At 45.1% G+C, this 19,523-nt stretch overlaps 1 protein-coding gene across 2 annotated transcripts; it reads right to left on the bottom strand.

The window, feature by feature from the left end:
* Positions 1–954: 954 nt before the first annotated feature.
* On the bottom strand, positions 955–19,523 carry LOC311136651 (ARF GTPase-activating protein GIT2-like). Of its 2 annotated transcripts, XM_084170860.1 has the most exons (20): positions 19,297–19,523; positions 18,613–18,746; positions 18,396–18,508; positions 18,086–18,191; positions 17,868–17,954; positions 17,554–17,684; positions 17,165–17,259; positions 16,675–16,720; positions 15,573–15,624; positions 15,406–15,478; positions 15,192–15,289; positions 14,930–15,041; positions 14,626–14,780; positions 14,378–14,530; positions 5,711–5,920; positions 5,433–5,522; positions 4,710–4,789; positions 4,386–4,559; positions 2,793–2,856; positions 955–2,514 (listed from the first exon to the last, which is right to left on the bottom strand). In XM_084170860.1, the coding sequence occupies exons 1-20, from the start codon at positions 19,346–19,348 to the stop codon at positions 2,305–2,307; spliced, it is 2,235 nt and encodes a 744-aa protein (XP_084026986.1). In that variant the 5' UTR covers positions 19,349–19,523; the 3' UTR covers positions 955–2,304. The 2 variants fall into 2 exon arrangements, with proteins under 2 accessions (XP_084026986.1, XP_084026987.1); XM_084170861.1 differs by lacking the exon at positions 5,433–5,522 and having other exon boundaries at positions 19,297–19,502.

Genomic DNA, 19,523 nt, shown 5'->3' with positions numbered 1-19,523 from the left:
CTGGTAAGCCAACACTTTTGAGATCAGTCAATAAATGCTTCTGGTATTGACTTATATGCTGCCCCTGTCTTCATGTTGTTGCTGGACATATCTTTTTTAAAATGTGTGTAGGTCACCTAAATCATCAGAAAAATTGCCCCCCCTGAGAATTTTTTCAGGAGCCGCCACTGGTGGTGGAAATATCTAATTTATAGTAAAAGCATTGCATGAATCTATCATCGTATTTGCAGGTCCGAGAAAAAATTGCCATGCAATTCTACGTTTTTCTTTTCACAGCTACCTATGAACAGGGTCGGATCAAACTTAAAGAGGCAGAGGAGAATTCTGATCTGCAGACTGACTCAGACAGAAGTGTCAGGACCTAACAGTGTTAACAGCGGCAGCAGCACTACCGAGGGGGCTGATTTCCCTATTAATACTGTTCAGGATGTGGAGGCGATGGAGAAAAAGTTATTCGACACAGCTTTCCTGAATGGAAAAAACACATTTTTGTAGTAATTTGTTCATTAGTACACTGTTAATACAACCCCCAAAGTTGTGCATGTTAGCAATCAAGTTTTCAAGATAATTTTTGTCAAATACTATATCTGTTTGGGATACATTTTTTATAACTATGTTCCGGCACCCCGACCATCCACTCAAGGAAAAATCGTCCCTCGGCTGAATATAATTGGGGACCCCTGATGTAGGCTACCACAGCTAGTCAGGGTACCAGTCTGTTTAGCTATCATTCCACTCCTTGTCATGCTAAACATCTTATCGTATATTTGGCATATGACACGGAGTACAAGGAGCGTAATGTGTGAAGCTAAACCGAATGGTACCCCGGCTACACCACAGCACACAAACTGTAGCATAATTGTCAAGGTATTCATTACATTTTTACATTTTAGTCATTTATATTCATTCATTTAACACAGAAACTGTAACAGTTCAGTTATAAATTAAAGTGTATTACTTTAAAAGGCAGGTATTTATTTAAGCCACAAAGGCAATAACTGTATGACTTGTGTCAGGCTCATAATAACACTCAATGGCACACATAATTGATCATCACTCCCACATCCCTGGACAACACATGACCCTCACATGCCTAATAGATGAGTCCATATTACATATAAAGAACCAATGCTTTTAACACATCTTAACACCCTATTAGTTGCACGTTTGACCACTAGCAGCATAATCAAGACAAAATCAAGGCATGGGACACACAAAGGCATAGACTGGGTTTAGCACCACACACACACCACACAGTGAGCGACCATGAGCACAACTGATTGCCGGTGGATATATAGAAATACATATACCACCAAGATGAAAACTTCTTGCATGTCTTCAAACAGCACGGAATATATAGGAGGAAACTAACTGTTAAACATACATTTTATGAAAATAAATGTTTTTGTTAGATAGGTGTGAGATATTGTATTCATAAATAGAATATAGATTAGGGTTGTATGAGTTAAGAATAGATGTTTGTACATTTTCAGTCATTCATAAAAAAAAGATCACACAAATGATAGAATTGTGGTTTACCATTTTGAGTATCCCTTTGGGATACATTTCTTTACAAAATACACTAAAACAAAATATATATTGGTCATGTGTGTGTGAGGTACATGTATATTAGAGGTATGGCTTCACCTTTTGAGCTCAAACTACTACAAAAAAAAAATATTAAAAAAAAATGTAAAACTGGCTTGGCAGTTGTCCTCACCTTTATGGCTTTAGCATAAAACATTGAAATGGCATTCATGGAAAATACCTTGATGAAAACCTTGTAATGGACGTATCATGACTCATGAGGCAGTATTCCACTAAGCTATGTTCAAAATCCCAATGTGTTTGGCATTGAATAAGAAGTTAAAAGCTAACTGTTTAAAAAGCTGTTTGAAACCTTTGGACAGTCACGTGTCATTGGTGCATAGGGAAGCGCACCAAGGACAAGCACCCCAGCAACCACATAAATGTTCGGCCACCAGAAATGTTTAAATGTGTAACGTTGCAAAACTGTTTAGTCTCCTATGAGGTAAGCCCAGATAAGCAGGTCGTCAACCTCTAGCAGTATGAGTATATCTAACAGACAAACCCATGGACAAATCCCTGGGTTGACCCATGTTTCGCAAGGTACACTTTCTGTAAACGTTCTTCACTAGAAATCTACTATGACCAATTGAGCGTTTTAAAGAAAAATGGAGGCATTCAAATAATAACATAACAGTAACACTGATAACTTGAAATTAGAGATAATAACATATATTATCAAATATCCAAGAGGGATGTTAGTCTTTGGGTTAAAAATCAGTTGCTGTTTTCTTTGGTTGTCACAGTGACGAGTTGCTTGGCAGCCTTGGCGATGTCGTAGGCGCACTGGATGACCTGCTGCGTGACCAGCTGCATGTCGGAGGGGCAAGGGTCGTGGGGCGTGGCCTTCTGGCACTCCCCCTGGAGCCGGCTGGCACTGGAGGTGAGCAGCCGCAGGGACCCTCGCACTGTGTCAGAGTACGGCCTCTGAGGAGGAGAGAGAAGAGGCAGGGAAGGGTAACATACTGTTGGCAAAACATAGGCAATAAACGGTCCACTTAACATTGGAGTGTAAGGGGCGGATTAACTGCCATTGTGTGTGTGTGTGTGTTAAATTCTCTCCATCCTGAAGAAAGAGTGCATCATCTAACAACAGAACACCAGCTGCAAGACATTTATTTCCCATCCATGTTTACCAAACAAACCCTCACTGGCTCTTGCATACAAAGGAGGAGTCTCTGTTGATGGAGGTCATCCCAGCTTACCTTAGGAAACAGAGTGGCCATCTCCCTCACAGCCACATGGATCCTTTCTGAGCATGGTACAAAGCTGAGGGGGGAGGAGGAAGAAAACGTCAAGTAAGGGAGTGATCCTTTTCCCAACATATATGTTAGTAGAAAACTCCGGCCCTGTTTTTTTTCAATAACATTGTTAAACAAATATGTAGAATACTTAGGAATGTTTACAGAAGCTTGGCAAGCCCTTGACTCCCTTCCTACATGAAACACCTCTCAAAAGAGCAAAGTCAGCCAGCGATATCCTGGTGGAGCTTTATTTGAGAGAATGAGAAGCCCTGGCTAACGGTTGTCCACAGTGAAGCAGACAAAATAGAGAATATACTGAATTCTCAGTGTGTTCATTAACAGCAACCATGTGCTCCATTTGAGTAAACTGAACACATGTACTGTATTATTCCGTAGACAACATAATGTAGTGGAGGCTGTTAAGCCATGACAATATCATCAACAAAGTTTTTTTTTTAAACAAAAAAACCCCCACATGGCTTAAAAATCAGATAACGGAATACATCATAACTTTCCACTGTTTCAAATCAATAACAATGCCTCTGTTATAACCCAGTAGCTAAGTGACTGAGAAGACGCATACAAATTGGCAGGGTGAAATTCTTCAGCAGTGTTCTTTGGTCACCAGCTGGAGTGAGGTTTGGTACACAAGCGCAAAAGCTAAGCAAATACCACACAGCTCTAGTCAATTGGCGGCCAATAGTGAGGGTTTGTGTTAAAGACAACAAAATCAAGTGGACTGTATAAACACTAAATGAATGCCAGTGTGAATATGTCTCTGTATTTAATCCAAAAACGTAGAAAAGAAATCCAAGATAACGCTTGAGAGCACAAATATTAACCAAACACAGACAAATATAGATAAGGATAGCCTGTGTGTTGACATATAAAAGCCCTGTAGGCCTATATTTGGCATTCCATAAGGGAATCTGACACATTATCCTCTTTGTTTCTTGCCAGCTGCGTTTGACACAAGCCCCGCCCCTCAGCACACAGACAGAGGAGACAGTGACAGTGCCTGGGAGACAGGGACAGAGGCCAGAGTACCAGGGGCCTGGAGAGAGGAGGCCGGGGCGACTTCAGCTCTCTCAGAGCAGGGCAGCAGGGTAGAGAGACAGCCCTGTCAGAGCAGGGCACCAGGCTGTAGAGACAGGCCCGTCCGCGGCCGCCCCCCTCACAGCAGGGCAGCAGGCCAGAGAAGCAGCCTAGACTGCCTGGCCTGGAGCTAGCCCACACCGTAAGGAAGGAAGTCAGACAGACAGGAAAACACAGGGAGGGGAGGACAGAGTGGGAATACAGGACAATGAAAACAGAACTCAGGAGGAGAACAGAAAGATAGAAAAACAAGATACATCCTCTAAAAAACAATTACTGTAGTAGGGTGAAGGACAGGTGCTGGAAGGTTGGATGAAGGAACAATATATGGACAGCCTAATTTCCTATATTTAGAACTGGAAGGGCAAGTTCCACATGAACACACAACCTTTTAGTCAACAGACCTTTTCTCTAACTGCTGATTGGTGTTTTCTGTGTTCTTATGACCCCTGACCTTACCTCTCATGTTTGTTCTCCTGTGCGGCCCTCAGCAGCTCCTGGATGTTCTTGGTGATCTGCTCCGTCTTACAGATGACGTCCTCGGTGAAGGGTAGGGTGGAGTCAGCCTCAGTCTCATCCTCCCCCTGATCTGATGTACTGCCATCCCCCAGCCAATTGCTGTTCCTGCCCAGACTGCATGGGGAGAGGAGAGGTTCCAGTGTTAGGCTCTCCCTCACTTGTGGATCGCTTTGTATAGGAGCGACTGCCACATGACTAAGTGCCTACATTTTTCTAAAATATATAATATCTTTCTACTATAGAGATTTTAATCAAAAGTCCTACCCGGACTCCTCCAGTTCTGAGTGGTTTGGTGTGTTGTCATAGTCACTCTCCAGCATGCTCTGTCCCTCTAGGCTGCAACCCTACAATGGGATGAATGATACAGTAAGATGTGTGTCATCTCTTAGTTCAGTTTGCAGACAACCGTTGAATCTGGTGAAAGCATCTGAACAGCAGCACAGACATGTTACAGAGGTCTGAACGTGCTTGATGAAGCATACGCGTCAGAATCATGCTCTCTGAACCTAAAAAGCAATTTCATATTAAACAGACCTCAACTGGTTTCAAAGCAGAGAGTAAAAAGAGGTAGGAAGTTTGAAACCAGGGACCAGCGCCGTGTGGCATTAAGCAGTAGGTGCTGTTAGTGCAAGATTAAGATCAATGAATTCTGCTGTACGGGTAAAGGCTTCAGTACAGATGGTTCTTTTATTTTTTTTACTTCAGCTTATTTTAGTAAATAAAAAAAGTTTTTCAGGTACTCTACAAGGCAGTGCTGGCTGGGGGAATAAGGGTCAATGAAGAACAGCAGCAGCACAGTGGTGTATGCAGCCAGACAGCCATGCGATGCTGAGCGGAGATGTAGTGAGGTACAGGAGCAGTTAAAGGACAGAGGTAAGGAGGAGGTACAGGAGGACAGGAACAGTAGTGGACAAGCAGAGGGGATAGTCCACCCCTTCCCATGGGGCTGCTGCCCCCACCCTCTCGAGGGGAGATTCGGTACTTAACCCTTCGAGCTCTTTCATCCCGCGACCAGGACAGGGAGGAGGGGAAGGTAGGGAGGGAGGATGAGGCGGTCCCCAAAGGACCCCTCCCAATCTAGAAGGGGGTCAAACCAAGTTTACACATAAAAGGAGTCGACTATATTCTAGAGGAGGAGGGGGGAGAGGATAAATGCACAAACAAAAACGGAATTACCGCAAACCAAAATTGCTGACAGCACCAGTCCACGGTGACGGTCATAAAACAGTCCAGGAGGGATCGGTGTGAGTGATTTCTGTACTTACATTTGTAGGGAGGGGCTGTAAGGTGAGACGGTCGTCACGGCGAGGAGGGTCGCCCCTGTGGGGGTACTGCCTCATCCCCGAGCCTGTCTCGTACATGGACATGGGGCGGCCTCCGTGGACAGGGGGGCGGCTGGAGGGGTCCGGAGGGTGCTGCGGGCCCCTGGGGGCCTTCCATTGCAGGGAGGAGTTCTCAGTCTGCAGGGAGTTCAGCTGGAGGGGAAAACAGTTCAGAACGTCAGCTTTATTTCTGTGTAATATCCTAAATAAAGGGCCTATGGGTGAAACCTAGGGTGACCATAACATGGAGGTGTGAGAGTATCAGTGCAGGCTTAGAGAGAGACAAATCTCTCCATCCAGACTGTAAAAAAAGGGAACACATCTCTGTAGAAAAGGGGAACCCATCTCTGTAGAAAAAGGGAAGCCATGGCCAGAGAGCGCAGCTGCACTTCCACTAGGGCTGTCCCCGACTAGAAAATAATCTTGGTCGACCTAGAGTAGTCTGTTCTTTCGATCAATCGATTGATCGAACTTGTAAAATGCGTGTGTTTTAATAAAATCAACTATATGTAGGCTACTGAGCTTGTCTGATGCTTTAAGCACACTGTGATTAAATCATTATGACACAAAAATGACTCAAGAGGGAGCCAGAGATCAAGATAGCCTAACCAGAGGGAAAAAAACACCTGTTCCCAACCATCCTCCAGCTGCTGCTGGCCTTCGCAGATTCTGCCATTAAGCTCCTGAAGTTGCCTGTAGGTAATAGGCTCCACCAGGGGTTGTCAACCTTTTCTATTTGGAGTACCAATTTATCTTACTATTTCTACCGATCTGCGTGCCAGTTATGATTTTCATTTGCACATTTTCATGGAACAGTTTAATTTCATTTATAATAAAGTATTCGTATCTCAAAATCATTATCATGTGGTTAATAAAAATTCTAAAAGTAACTTGTATTGCCAACTATGTAAAAATAGCCTCCATAAAGCCAACAAATAAAAACACTGCAGCCTGCAGGTAGAAAATATCGTGAAAAAAATTAATATCCTATAAATCCCATTGGCTACGCATGGCCTGCCTGCAAGAAACTTGAAACATTGTATCAACTATTAACTTGGGTCCAGCCTGAAGCTTGCACTAGAAAACTTGCAACATTGTATAAAATATTCTGGGCCCTCAGAGTTTCCCATGTCAGTGACTCAGACATAGCTGTAGGCTATTTGCGCAAGAGATAAGATGTAATCAGGTAGGCCTATTTTATGACATTTCCACCAGATCAGAGCATTACATGTTTTTCCCCTTTCACGCCGAGTGGATATCGAAAGAGAGCTGGAAAGATTTTTCAAATAGGCTACGTTGAGGAACTATTGTCATTCTCAATTGATGTAAAAACAGACTTCATTTACTTGCTGTTTGAGGTGAAGAAAAAATTACTTTGAGAAGCTCCACAGTGGTGGTGAGTTAAGAAATCGATAGTTACCGGAGTTCTAACTCCAGTTCTATGAGTGGAGCGGAGCCCCATAGGGGAGCTCTGCTCCTATTGGTTTACCCCGCTGCCAAGGCAGCGAACAGCCTGAGACAAAATTATGCACACACCTGCAGCCAATAGGAGTACAGGTGTCCCTATAAGAGGGGACGCTTCCCCTCAATCAGCCTCCCGAGAGGGGGTCGGGCAGGGCCTTAAGTCCTATGGGGTTCCGCTCCACTCATAGAACTGGAGTTACAACTCCGGTAACTATCGTTCTATATCATGGAGCTCCGCCCCATAGGGGAGGTCTGCTCCTATTGGTTTAAGGTGGAGCGCAACGCTCCAAAATTTACTCCCTGCCGAGCCCAACACTTCCCACTTAAATGAAAAGGTCGGGCCTAGCAATGGCTGCGACCAAGTCCCACAGTACTGTGACACACTGTGTCACAATATACTGTGTCCTCTGTACAAATCCGCCCCACCTAGTCCAATGGCATTGCCAATGTCTAGTGGGCAGATAACCAGAATATGAGCCATACTAATCTGAACCAGCAGATAGATGGTGCCTCAATATCCTGTTAAACAAAACCAAATCACTAATGGAATGACACAAAGTGTCACTCTACACTGTGTATTCGGTAATCCACCACACTCAATCTATGGATCCCCAAAGATTAGTGGGTAGACTCCAGAACATGAGTCATACTAATCTGAACAAGCAGATAGATGACATCACAATTCCGTCAATATTATATGACCGGTCTAATAGTAATGTAAACAAAGTTACAAACACTATTTCCCTCATCATTCCGCCCCAACCCAGTTATGCACTGGTGGGCAGATCAATAACATGCCTTCTACTGTACTGAACACGTCAGTCAGGAGTTATGCCATATATGTCTCTCTCCTAGAAAAGAGCGGACCTGATGGAGACCAGCCCCTTCAGTTCTGCATTATTTTCTCCTAGTTCAAGTCTTCCCATCAGCTACGCTGAGTACAAACTGAACGGGAGAGTTAAGACATATCCAGAATTGAGGACATGAGCTAAAAACTAAACTGAACAAAGCAGACAGTTAATGCTCTAATATCCCTATAACTACTGGTACTACAGTGTCGCAACACAAAGTGTCGCTGAACACTATCTTCAGTAACCCGCCGTCCCTAGTCCAAGGAAACCAAAGACTAGTGGGCAGGAACGTAATACTTGAGCTCAACTGAACTGCACAAGCAGACAGTTACCGCTCTAATATTCCTTTAATAACTGACGCTCAACAGTGATGCGACACAAAGTGTCGCCCCCCACCGTGTCGTCAGTAAAACAGCCGCAGCCAGCCTAAGGAATAACCCAAAGGCTAGCGGGCAGATAACAGGACATAAAACCACACTGTTCTGATCCCTCAGACAGTCTGTATCTCCATATTCCCACACAACTGATCTCACAGTGAGGCATCACAAGGTGTCGCCCTAGACCGTGTTATCAGTAAATCCGCCTCACTCAGTCTAAGGCTAACCAGAGACTAGTGGGCAGAGGGAACAATATGATGTCCTCTCCATCACAACAGTTATATAACCCAAGGTGCTATCATAACTTGTGTATTCAGCAATTCACCACCTTCAATCCAATGATTGATAGGTAAAGGAATATACAAAAACATGAGCAAACACTGCACTGAACCCTCAGACAGTAATAATGCTCTAATGTTATTTTAAGATTGGTTTAATAGTAATATAATACAAGGTTACAAAAAACTATTTCCCTCATCCTCCAGCCCCAACACAGTTATACACTGGTGGGCAGGTCAAAATACATTACCTCTACTGTACTGATAACCTCAGTCAGGAATCATGTCTCTCTCATAGAAAAAAAGCTGACCTAATGGGAACCCAGCCCCCTGGTCCTGCATCTTTTTTCTCTTAGTTCAAGTCCTTACATCAGATACACTGAGTACAGACTGAACCAGAGAGTTAGAAGACATATCTAACAGGTAGAAATTGATAAAAGGAGACGGTGACGATCAAGACGCAGCTGCGCAATTATCCTCTACACATGTTCCTCTGAAAAAGGTAATAGAAGCCGCTACTCCACGAGTGGATTGGGCTCTTCTACCCAGAGGCAATGGCCGCCCTGCAGCCTCATAAGCCGTCTCAATGCCTTACAAAGCCAATGAGACAGACTCTGTTTAGAAAGTGGTCTACGGAGTGCCGCCGCACCGTGACACACAAAACAGCTGAGGCGATGATATAATCGCCGCCTTGCGCTCCACGTAGCGCACTGGGCACAGGCGATAGAGCCGTTCCTATCTCCTCTCAACATGGTGAGAGGGAGAGAAGGCCCACAGCTCTACGATCTGTAATATATATAAGCTCTTAATAACCTCAGGCATAAATGCCGGGTTAAGACTTAACACCGTCCTGCTCAATCGCCATAAATGGCAAGGCAGTAGGGTCTTGTCGAAAGAGCTCACAAATCACTTACACGTTTAGCAGTGGTCAAAGCGAGCAACAGTGTCGTCTTCAAATATAACATCTTAAGGGGGATTTGATTCAATGGTTCGAACGGTGGCTCGCAGAGCGCTTCGAGTACCAAAGTCAAATCCCACTGAGGAAGCGTTGCTCTAGGCATTGGCCTAAGCCGCCGCGTTCCCAAAAGGAAAACGTTTCACAAGAGGGTGGCTGAGAACAGTGTCTCTGCCAAACCCGCATGACAAGCCTAAATCGCCACCGCAAGCACCTACATGGTGGCGGATGAGCGCTGCTTATCACATAGGAACTGTAGGAATAAGAGTATGCTCTCGACCTGACAGCACACGTAGTCCACATTTTCTGTGACAACACTGTGAAAAAACATTCCATTTACTGGCATAAGTCCCAGCGGAACCACGGAATGGGCCGACGACATGAGACCCAAGAGTGACATGACCGAAAGTGCCTTTACCGTGTGATTCGGATAAAACCTTCGTAGGGCTAGCAACAGGGCAGCCTGTCGAGGATCCGAAATTCGAGCCCTCATCGTTACAGTGTCTAGCTGTATCCCTAGATAGACAATCTGATGACTGGGCCAGGGCGCGCTCTTTTTCCAATTCACAGCGAACCCCAGACGCGTGAGATGAATCACTGTGTCGTGTGAGTGAACGCCAGCTCTGCTGACGGGGCGAGAACCAGTAAGTCGTCTAGGTAGGCTAGTAGCCTTATTCCCTGACGACGCAACGGTTCTATTGCCGCCTCCACACATTTGGAAAACGTGCGAGGTGCCAGGGCGTACCCGAATGGCATCCTCGTTAACTCGTACGCCACCCCTTGAATGGCGAAACGCAGAAACTTCCTGTGACGCGGCTGTACCGGCACATGAAAGTACGCGTCCTTTAGGTCTATGCTCGTACAAAAGTCTCCCTTCTGGACACATTCCAGTAGACGTTTTGTCGTTAGCATTTGGAAGGGCCGTTTGGCTAAGCTCTCGTTGTGAACGCGTAGATCCAATATTGGCCTCATTCCCCCCATCTTTTTGGGCACCAGGAAAATAGGGCGAATATAGCCCCCTGTTCCTTTGCTCCCGGGGATGTGGTGCATTCAGTAGGAAGGACCTGTATTCCTCTACGGCCCTCGCCGCCGCTGTTCCCCAACAATGAAGTGGTGGAACAGCTCAAGGCGGGCCTCCCATGAAAGCGAGAGGAAACATGAGCGCGTTCTGAGAGAAACGGGAGCGCCGACACGTTGGTTATACTCGTAACCTCGTTGTCCCAGCCCACCGTGAACGCAGCACGGGTCTGAACTGCACTGACTGAGGCGCTCGCCTGAGTCAGAGCGCCGTCTCCCAATAGCGATTGCGTTATCGTTCCAGTAACTGGCTGTGTATGCAGGCTACTATGTGAAACCTGTACCACAACACTCCTAGCAGTCTGTGGTGTAAGGATTTTATGAGGTATAACAAAGCGGCTCATCAAAGATGTCTGCCTTGTTCCCTTATTCACACCTGCCTCATGTGTATTCTCAGCTACGCACCCGGCTGTGCTACACTCAGAGTGGTGAGGAGGAGAGAGAGAGAGAGAGAGAAAGAGAGAGTAAAGGCACCTGAACGGTCTTGTGTGTATCATGGAAAAGGGGCTCTCTTGTGACAAAAGTCAATTGGAGCCAACTCTTTATTAGACACACAACATGCAGTTTCCTCCATACCCTCAACAGTAGGGTGGGGGGGGGGGGCAGTGGGCACAGTCACACAAGGCCTGCGCCGTCTTCCGTTCTCTCCCCCTCGCCATGTCATAAACGGCCTCTCTTCTGGCCGCCCTTCGGGTGATTCCAGGATGACACTTTAATGTCCTCTCTCGCCGGCGGAATGGTCGGCACCTCTGGCGCTGCAGGAGGGGCGCGGCCCACTCCCTTGCTGCTGGAGGCCGCCGTCTGACGCCGGGCACAACGGCAAGCAGTAGCGAGAGTAAGGGCCGCCCTCCATCATGTCCACTTCCGGGTTGAGGGAATGGGGGGCAGCTTCATCTCCAGCCGTTTAGCAGTCCTCTCAATGAGCCATGGAAAATCAGAGCGCAGAGAGGCTGTGGCATCATCACCCAGTGATGTAAATGACCTCACTTTCCTGAGGGAATAAGGGGTGTTAAACGTCTGGGTCAGTGTAATGGATTGTTCCAATAGAATATCAATTTCCTCCCCAATACCCCTGTCATCTCCTGAGTCAGCGCCCTCAGATGATGCCTCAGAAGCTGAGGCTAACACTGATAGCATATCCTCAAGAGGAATATCCTCCCTAAAAAATGCCCAACGCTGCTTCCTCTCCTTCAAAGAAAGGAGGGCGCAGCTGGCGCATAGTGGGGGATTAATGAGGCCGTCCCTGGCGTGCTGTGACCCTAAACACACAAAACATAACTAAAATGAGCACACCCTGAGACTTTCCACCCCCAAAAACTATTTTCAGAGCTCAATGTCACTGTTCCTCTTGGCGGCTTTCAGGTCTCTCCAGAGATGTTCGATCGGGTTCAAGTCCGTGCTCTTCATACTTCACAATCTTAGCTAGCAAGCTAGACAAGCAGTCATCATCATGAATCACGTCGACAATGTACTCCTATTGGCTGCAGGTGTGTGCATAATTTTGTCTCAGGCTGTTCGCTGCCTAGGCAGCGGGGTAAACCAATAGGAGCAGAGCTCCCCTATGGGGCGGAGCTCCACGATATAGAACAGAAAAACGATCAGTTCCGCAAACGGGCACATTTATAGGCCTACATTTGCACGCAGGCCAGGTAGCCTAAGCGTACTCCTATGCATAATCAGATGCGCGTCCTTACTCAACATTGACAGGGGCGCTACAAACAAAAGACAATTAATAAATTGACAACTCGTAAATGGAATGAAATAAACCAAAACTTTCCCCTCACAAGTGTAGCCTAGGTTGTGCGGTCCGCAAACAACGTGTCCATTCCGACAATGAGAACGGTATAAGACTGTAGTAATAATAATAATAATAATCATAATAATAAATTGAATGCATTAAAAAAAATCCATAACCAAACAAACATTGTAGATTAGAAATGATGGGAATGAATGGTAAATGTACTACTGGTGAGCCATCCCTGCAGCCTCCACAATGGATTTGTCTACTGAGACAGGTGTGAATCAGACAGGTGTGAATCAGACAGGTGTGAATGAGACAGGTGTCTCGTGTACCATAATATACAGTGCATTCGGAAAGTATTCAAACCCCTTGAATTTTTCCACATTTTGTTACGTTACAGCCTTATTCTAAAATGGATACAATTATTGTTTTCCCTCAATCTACACATAATACCCCATAATGACAAAGCAAAAACAGGTTTTTAGAAATTGTTGCAAATGTATATATATATATATATATTTTTAACAGAAATACCTTATTTCCATAAGTATTCAAACCCTTTGCTATGAGACTCGAAATTGAGCTCAGGTGCATCCTGTTTTCATTGATCATCCTTGAGATGTTTCTACAACTTGATTGGAGTCCACCTGTGGTAAATTCAATTGATTGGACATGATTTAGAAAAGGCACACAACTGTCTATATAAGGTCCCACAGTTGACAGTGCATGTCAGAGCAAAAACCAAGCCATGAGGTCGAAGGAATTGTCCGTAGAGCTCCGAGACAGGATTGTGTCGAGGCACAGATCTGGGGAAGGGTACCAAAACATTTCTGCAGCATTGAAGGTCCCCAAGAACGCAGTGGCCTCCATCATTCTTAAATGGAAGAAGTTTGGAACCACCAAGCCTCTTCCTAGAGCTGGCCGCCTGGCCAAACTGAGCAATCAGGGGACAAGGGCCTTGGTCAGGGAGGTGACCAAGAATCCGATGATCACTCTGACAGAGCTCCAGAGTTCCTCTGTGGAGATGGGAGAACCTTCCAGAAGGACAACCATCTCTGCAGCACTCCACCAATCAGGCCTTTATGGTAGAGTGGCCAGACGGAAGCCACTCCTCAGTAAAAGGCACATGACAGCCCGCTTGGAGTTTGCCAAAAGGCACCTAAAGACTCTCAGACCATGAGAAACAAGATTCTCTGGTCTGATGAAACCAAGACTGAACTCTTTGGCCTGAATGCAAAGTGTCACGTCTGGAGGAAACCTAGCACCATCCCTACGGTGAAGCATGGTGTGGGGATGTCTTTCAGCGGCAGGGAGTGGGGCACTAGTCAGGATCGAGGGAAAGATGAACGGAGCAAAGTACAGAGAGATCCTTGATGAAAACCTGCTCCAAAGTGCTCAGGACCACAGACTTTCTAAAGAAATCTCGGTCGACGAACAGCCTACAGACAAAACAATCGACCAGTCTACTAAATGGAGTCAGCCCTACCTTCCACTGTGTTTTCACTTCCTTTTCTGTCAATAGCCCTGGTCTGGTCATGAAGGATACTCCAAGACTATTGTTCTCAATTACTCATGAGAAAACAACAAATCAGCTGCTTCCTTGAATGAGCTAAATGTTCACGTCATGTACAATGTTACAATCTGAATGTGTCCCCACCCAAGCACATCCAGTTCTAAAATGCTGTAAAACAGGTTACCCTTTTTTGCACTGACAACATGAGAAACATGAGAAGGACCAACACAACAAGGGAGCAGTCCTTGTTCTTTCTCTCTCTCTCATGGGACTGCAAACATCTGCATCAGCACAAAGCCACTAGACTTACTGTGGGAACAGTTAGTTGTTATAATACCCAAGTCATAAATGTACCTTGCTCTGCATCATCCGGATCTCCTCACTCAGGTGACAATTGACCTTGAGCAGCTGCTGTATCTTTGCCTCGGAGGCCGTGAGGGCGCTCTTCACCTCCATGAACTCCTGTACTGTGATGGGTCCATCAGATAGGTCAGACGACTCTGAGCTCTGAAGCATGGTGGAACGGAGAGTTTAATGGCTATGCCGTTACAATATTAATGGTAATGAAAAACTAAACTAAAAAAATACAAATATGGTGTTACCTTGGTCCTGTGATCTTTCCCATTCTTCCCAGAGGCTGGTTCCCGCTCTGGATCTTCATCCGACGCCACACTGTCATAATCTGGCTGGTCTTCATTATCCTGGTTCTCACTCCCATGACGGCTGCCGATTCCCTTCAGGATGAGCTCTATGTCCTCTGAGGAGAGAGAGCAACAGTCAGGGGAGTGGACCACGCAACAACCATGCCCTGGTGGGTACAGTAATGAGCTTTGTTCTAATCAGGTGCTGGATCAAATCATAAATACCATATTTGAATAAATGTAGCTTCAGATTACTGTACTATACCTCTGGGACTTTCACAGGAGTTCCCCCGTTGCCGACGTTTGGCATCAGTTAAAATATCAATGACGAGTGTTGCAAATTCATGTGCATTGAACCTTGCTAGCTTCTGTCTGCCCTGAAAAACAAATGACCACAAGACAACATTATGAAGCAGCAGTGCGGGAAGTGTAGGCTCTTCAATCAAATGCATAACATTTACCTAAAGGCTCGGGAAAGAGACCAACCAATTTGACATTACATTGAAAGACATTTTTAGGTGACTTGCCTGGTTCCTGGTGGATGAGTACTCAGGGTTGACAGGGAGGAAAGGCACCAAAGTTGTGTCTGTTACCAGAGTGCTGTGGTTCTGAGTGACCAGCCACACTGATACAGCAAAGACAGAACAGAAATATACATTATTGTTTTGTGAAAAAAATACTAATAATCAATAAAACACCTAGTGAAATCAAACACTACAAACACGTCCAATGTCAGTTCACCGGCATCAGTTTCTCTTCTGTCCACTTCATCATAAACGTCCATGGCAAGCTCTTCAAACTGATGGTTAGTGAGCTGAAATCACAAGCCACAGTAAAATCACATCACTGGTATGTCTAAAAGGACCATAATAAAACCATGTTTGGAAAAAATATATACTGTCACTCACAGACTGGAGTTTTTTCTTTGCAGCTTTTGCAAAGTCGGACAAATCCAGACTGCTGTAGACAAAATAAAAAAATATATATATATATACACACTTTACAAAAATAAACGCAACATGCAACAATTTCAATTATTTGACTGAGTTACAGTTCATATAAGGAAATGTGTCAATTGAAATAAATCTATGGATTTCACATGACTGGGCAAGGGCGCAGCCATGGGTGGGCCTGGGAGGGCATAGGCCCACCCCTGGTGAGTCAGGCCAAGCCAATCAGAATGAGTTTTTCCCCACAAAAGGGCTTTTATTACAGGTAGAAATACTCCTCAGACGATTCCGCAGGTGAAGAAGCCGGATGTAGTGGTCCTGGGCTTGTGTGGTTACACGTTGTCTGCGGTTGTGAGGCCGTTTGAACATACTGCCAAATTCTCTAAAACGACGTTGGAGGCGACTTATAGTGGAGAAATGAACATTCAATTCTCTGGCAACAGCTCTGGTGGACATTCCTGCAGTCAGCATGCCAATTGCACACTCCCTCAAAACATCTGTTGTCTTGTGTGACAAAACTGACAATTTAGAGTGGCCTTTTATTGTCCCCAGCACAAGGTGCACCTGTGTAATTATCATGCTGTTTAATCAGCTTCTTGATATGCCACACCTGTCAGGTGGATGGATTATCTTGGTACAGGATAAATGCTCACTAACAGGTATGTAAACAAATTGCTGCACAAAATTTGAGTATGGACAATTTCTGGGATCTTTTATTTCAGCTCATGAAACATGGGACCAACACTTTACATGTTGGGTTTCTATTTTTGTTAATTACACATCAGTTTATATAGTACATTCAAGACAATAAACTATAGACAACAGTTGACATACTTACACATTTCTTTTCCATCAAGATATGTCAGCAAAGAGAGAAACAAGGATGGTGTGATAAATGCATTACGTTTTAACGTCAGTTACTAAGCCATTGGATGGATAGACACAGCTGGTTTATCAGGACTTTGAGAAGAGGTTTTTGTAAAATGCCACTGAAACACCAACGTCTGAACAGCATTCCCATTCTCCATAAGCATGCCATTAAATTTGGTTCAGTTCTTACCTGTCAGCCATTTGTGGGATTATGAAGTGTTGTCCACTTCTATGATCTAGTAGACAAACACAGTCAGATTAGAACGACTGACATTTACATTTTAGTCATTTAGCATCGAGTTTCCCAAACTTGGTCCTGCCCCCCCCCCCCAGCAGATTCAAATAACCAACTCACCATCAAGCTTTGATTATTTGAATCAGCTGTGTAGTGCTACGTCAAAAACCAAAACGTGGACCCAGGGGGGGCCCCAGGACCTAGTTTGGGAAACCCTGATTTAGCAGACACTCTTATCCAGAGTGACTTACAGGAGGAATTACGGTTAAGTGCCTTGCTCAAGGGGAAACCATCAACAGATTTTTTTCACATAGTCGGCTCAGGGATTCAAACCAGTGACCTTTCGGTTACTGGCCCAACGCTCTTAACCGCTAGGCTACCTGCAGCCCATATCATGCTTCAATTATTCACTATCTCCCTGTCAATGCCTCTTCTCCACTCTTACCTGGCCTTCTCCCACAGAGGTAAAATGCCAGGCGGTCTGTGAGTTCATACTGGATCTCTACCAGTCTGTCTGCCAGCTCCTGGTGGCCTGCTTGTCTGATTGGAACAGGAATAAAAGGTTCTTTTCCACATCAATATTAGTGACAGTGAGGTCAATTTATGTTTGCTGTAAATGTCAACCATAGCACTATATTTTTAAGACCTCTTTACAATAAAACCAAAGGTGGTAAAGTTGCAGTTTATTCAGTATCCGTAATCATTTACATCATTCTTCTAATAAATGTAAGTACTAGGCAGCCTCACTAACCGTACTCTGGGAAAGAGTTGTGTCACCATCAGCGGTAATGGATTGCTCCAGTGCAGTACGAAAGAGTAGAAAGACTGCTTTACCTTGCGTAGTCAATAGGGGTCTTACCCCCTGTGTCTAGGGCACCGGGATCCGCCCCATACACAGCCAGCAGCTCTGCCTGTGACGCCTGGCATGCCTTAGCTGCTACATGCAGTGGAGTGTTTCCTTTTTCCTGAAGGACAAATAGGCCACACCAGGCCAACACAATGAGACACTGGACAGGCCACACCACCCCAATACAATGACACACTGGACACTGTGTGTGGGCACTGGTATAATAGTGTGCAGGCTCATTATCATTCTATTATGTATTGATACATTTCAGGCAACTGTTCTCTACAGACAATTTACATACCGGGTGGAAGAAGTTGGCCTGGGCTCCCAAAGACAATAGTCTCAGGCACGTCTCCAAGTTCCCAGTCCGAACACTGGAGTGGAGTTGCTAGAGGGAACACCAAAGGGAGGTTTGGTTAGCTAACAGATAATAAAAAACAGTTGATAAATTGGTAAATTAATGAGCTCAACGGCAATGAAGCCTGCAATCCAGGGCGTGGTCTGGCTGTAATCTCCCACCTTACTGAGGTCCTTTGTGGTGACACTGTCATCCTCTCGACAGGGCATTCGATGGACATACGCCAGCATCTGATATTTGGCCTTGATGAACTCAGTTTTATGGGGACTGTAAAGGGAACAGAAAATCACACTTACAAACCTCAGACTGTCCAGGCAAACCTCACCCCAATGGCACTTTAAAACAACAGACAGTCCCACACTGTGAGAGTGATAAATCATGGTGAGATGAGATGCTCAGATTTGTCATCACGTTGGTTTAAATTTCTATTGTTTAACCTTCAACTAAAAGTTTGAAATGTGGCCCACTCACTGGACTCTGTCCTGGGGGTTGGCCTTGCGTTTCCCACTCGTGATAGACGAGGGGTCCAGAAGGCTGTGCTCCCAGATGGAGTTGGCCCCATTGCTGTACAATTTCTGAACCATCTACAAAGGAAGCAAACAATACAACCAATTGGTAAGGGAAAACAACATTTGAAGAAGTCGACTGTTCTTGAGTGTCAGTACAGCTGTTTGTGTGAGGTGCTCACCTGTAGCTGGGAGGGGGGCCATTGTGTATGGGTCAGGTGTCGGACTTGGGAACTGTGTCGGCCCAGACCCCGGTGGACGCTGCAACACTCATCACAGATCAGCACGCCCCTGTTCACTGAGGCCCAGCACGGGCCTGGAACACACACACACCTTTAGACTCAATATTACCACAAAGGCTCCGAGTCCACACAAACCATGAAGACTAAAAGAGTCACGTATCCAGTGCACACATCATTCTGCATGCATTCTTTTTCATGATTTCAGCCAGCTCCCTAGCTACTTATGTCATACGTTTACTTAGCTACAAACTAGATACCCCAAGCTAAAGTGACAAAACAAAGACTATTGTAAAGTCTAGCTAGCCATAAGCTAACTAGCTAGCAACAATAACAAAGTTGAGAGCTACCAGCTGCTAACTAGCAACAGACAGCTAATGTTAGCTGACTTCCCCATTCTTCTTGGACATTGTCATACTAGCAGCTAGTTTAGCTTGCAAGCAAAGCTATGCCTTGCTGGAACTACAAGCAATCAAACAGAATGGGAATCCCATTGAACGTGAAATTCAAGCAAGCAAATATTAAAATAGCTTGGGTTACCATTACATGAAATACAATTGCTAACATAAACTAGCTATCATGCTACTTAAATTCCTAATAAGGCTAGCCAGCCATCGTTTAGCTTACCCTGGGAGCTACAATCAGCGCAGACCTCTCTGTTCCGCAGCCGCTTTGACATCCCTTTTTACTTTAGGTAGCAAACTAGCTGGTTGTATATAGAAAGCCCTTTAAACTCTCCGATTCAGACAGGCACTCATGAGACACAGTTTATACTACTGTACAACGACGAGGTCAGAAAATCTGATAAGGAAAATGCTAACTGTCTAACATTAGCTTCTTCTTCTTCTTCTTCT

This window comes from Coregonus lavaretus (assembly GCF_964263955.1).
Source record: "Coregonus lavaretus genome assembly, chromosome: 10".
In the NCBI taxonomy this organism is placed as follows: Eukaryota; Metazoa; Chordata; class Actinopteri; order Salmoniformes; family Salmonidae; genus Coregonus; species Coregonus lavaretus.
Note: the sequence above shows the minus strand (reverse complement) of the source record. Positions and strands in the feature narration are given on the sequence as shown.

What these genes read in the sequence shown, in the direction of transcription:
- LOC311136651 (XM_084170860.1), bottom strand. Translation starts at nt 19,348, where the DNA reads ATGTCAAAGCGGCTGCGGAACAGAGAGGTCTGCGCTGATTGTAGCTCC. An exon ending in ACCCCTATTGACTACGCAAG is followed by an intron (nt 17,260 to 17,553) that starts GTAAAGCAGTCT and finishes TGTTCCAATCAG; the next exon opens with ACAAGCAGGCCACCAGGAGC. An exon ending in CCTCTGTGGGAGAAGGCCAG is followed by an intron (nt 16,721 to 17,164) that starts GTAAGAGTGGAG and finishes TTTGTCTACTAG; the next exon opens with ATCATAGAAGTGGACAACAC.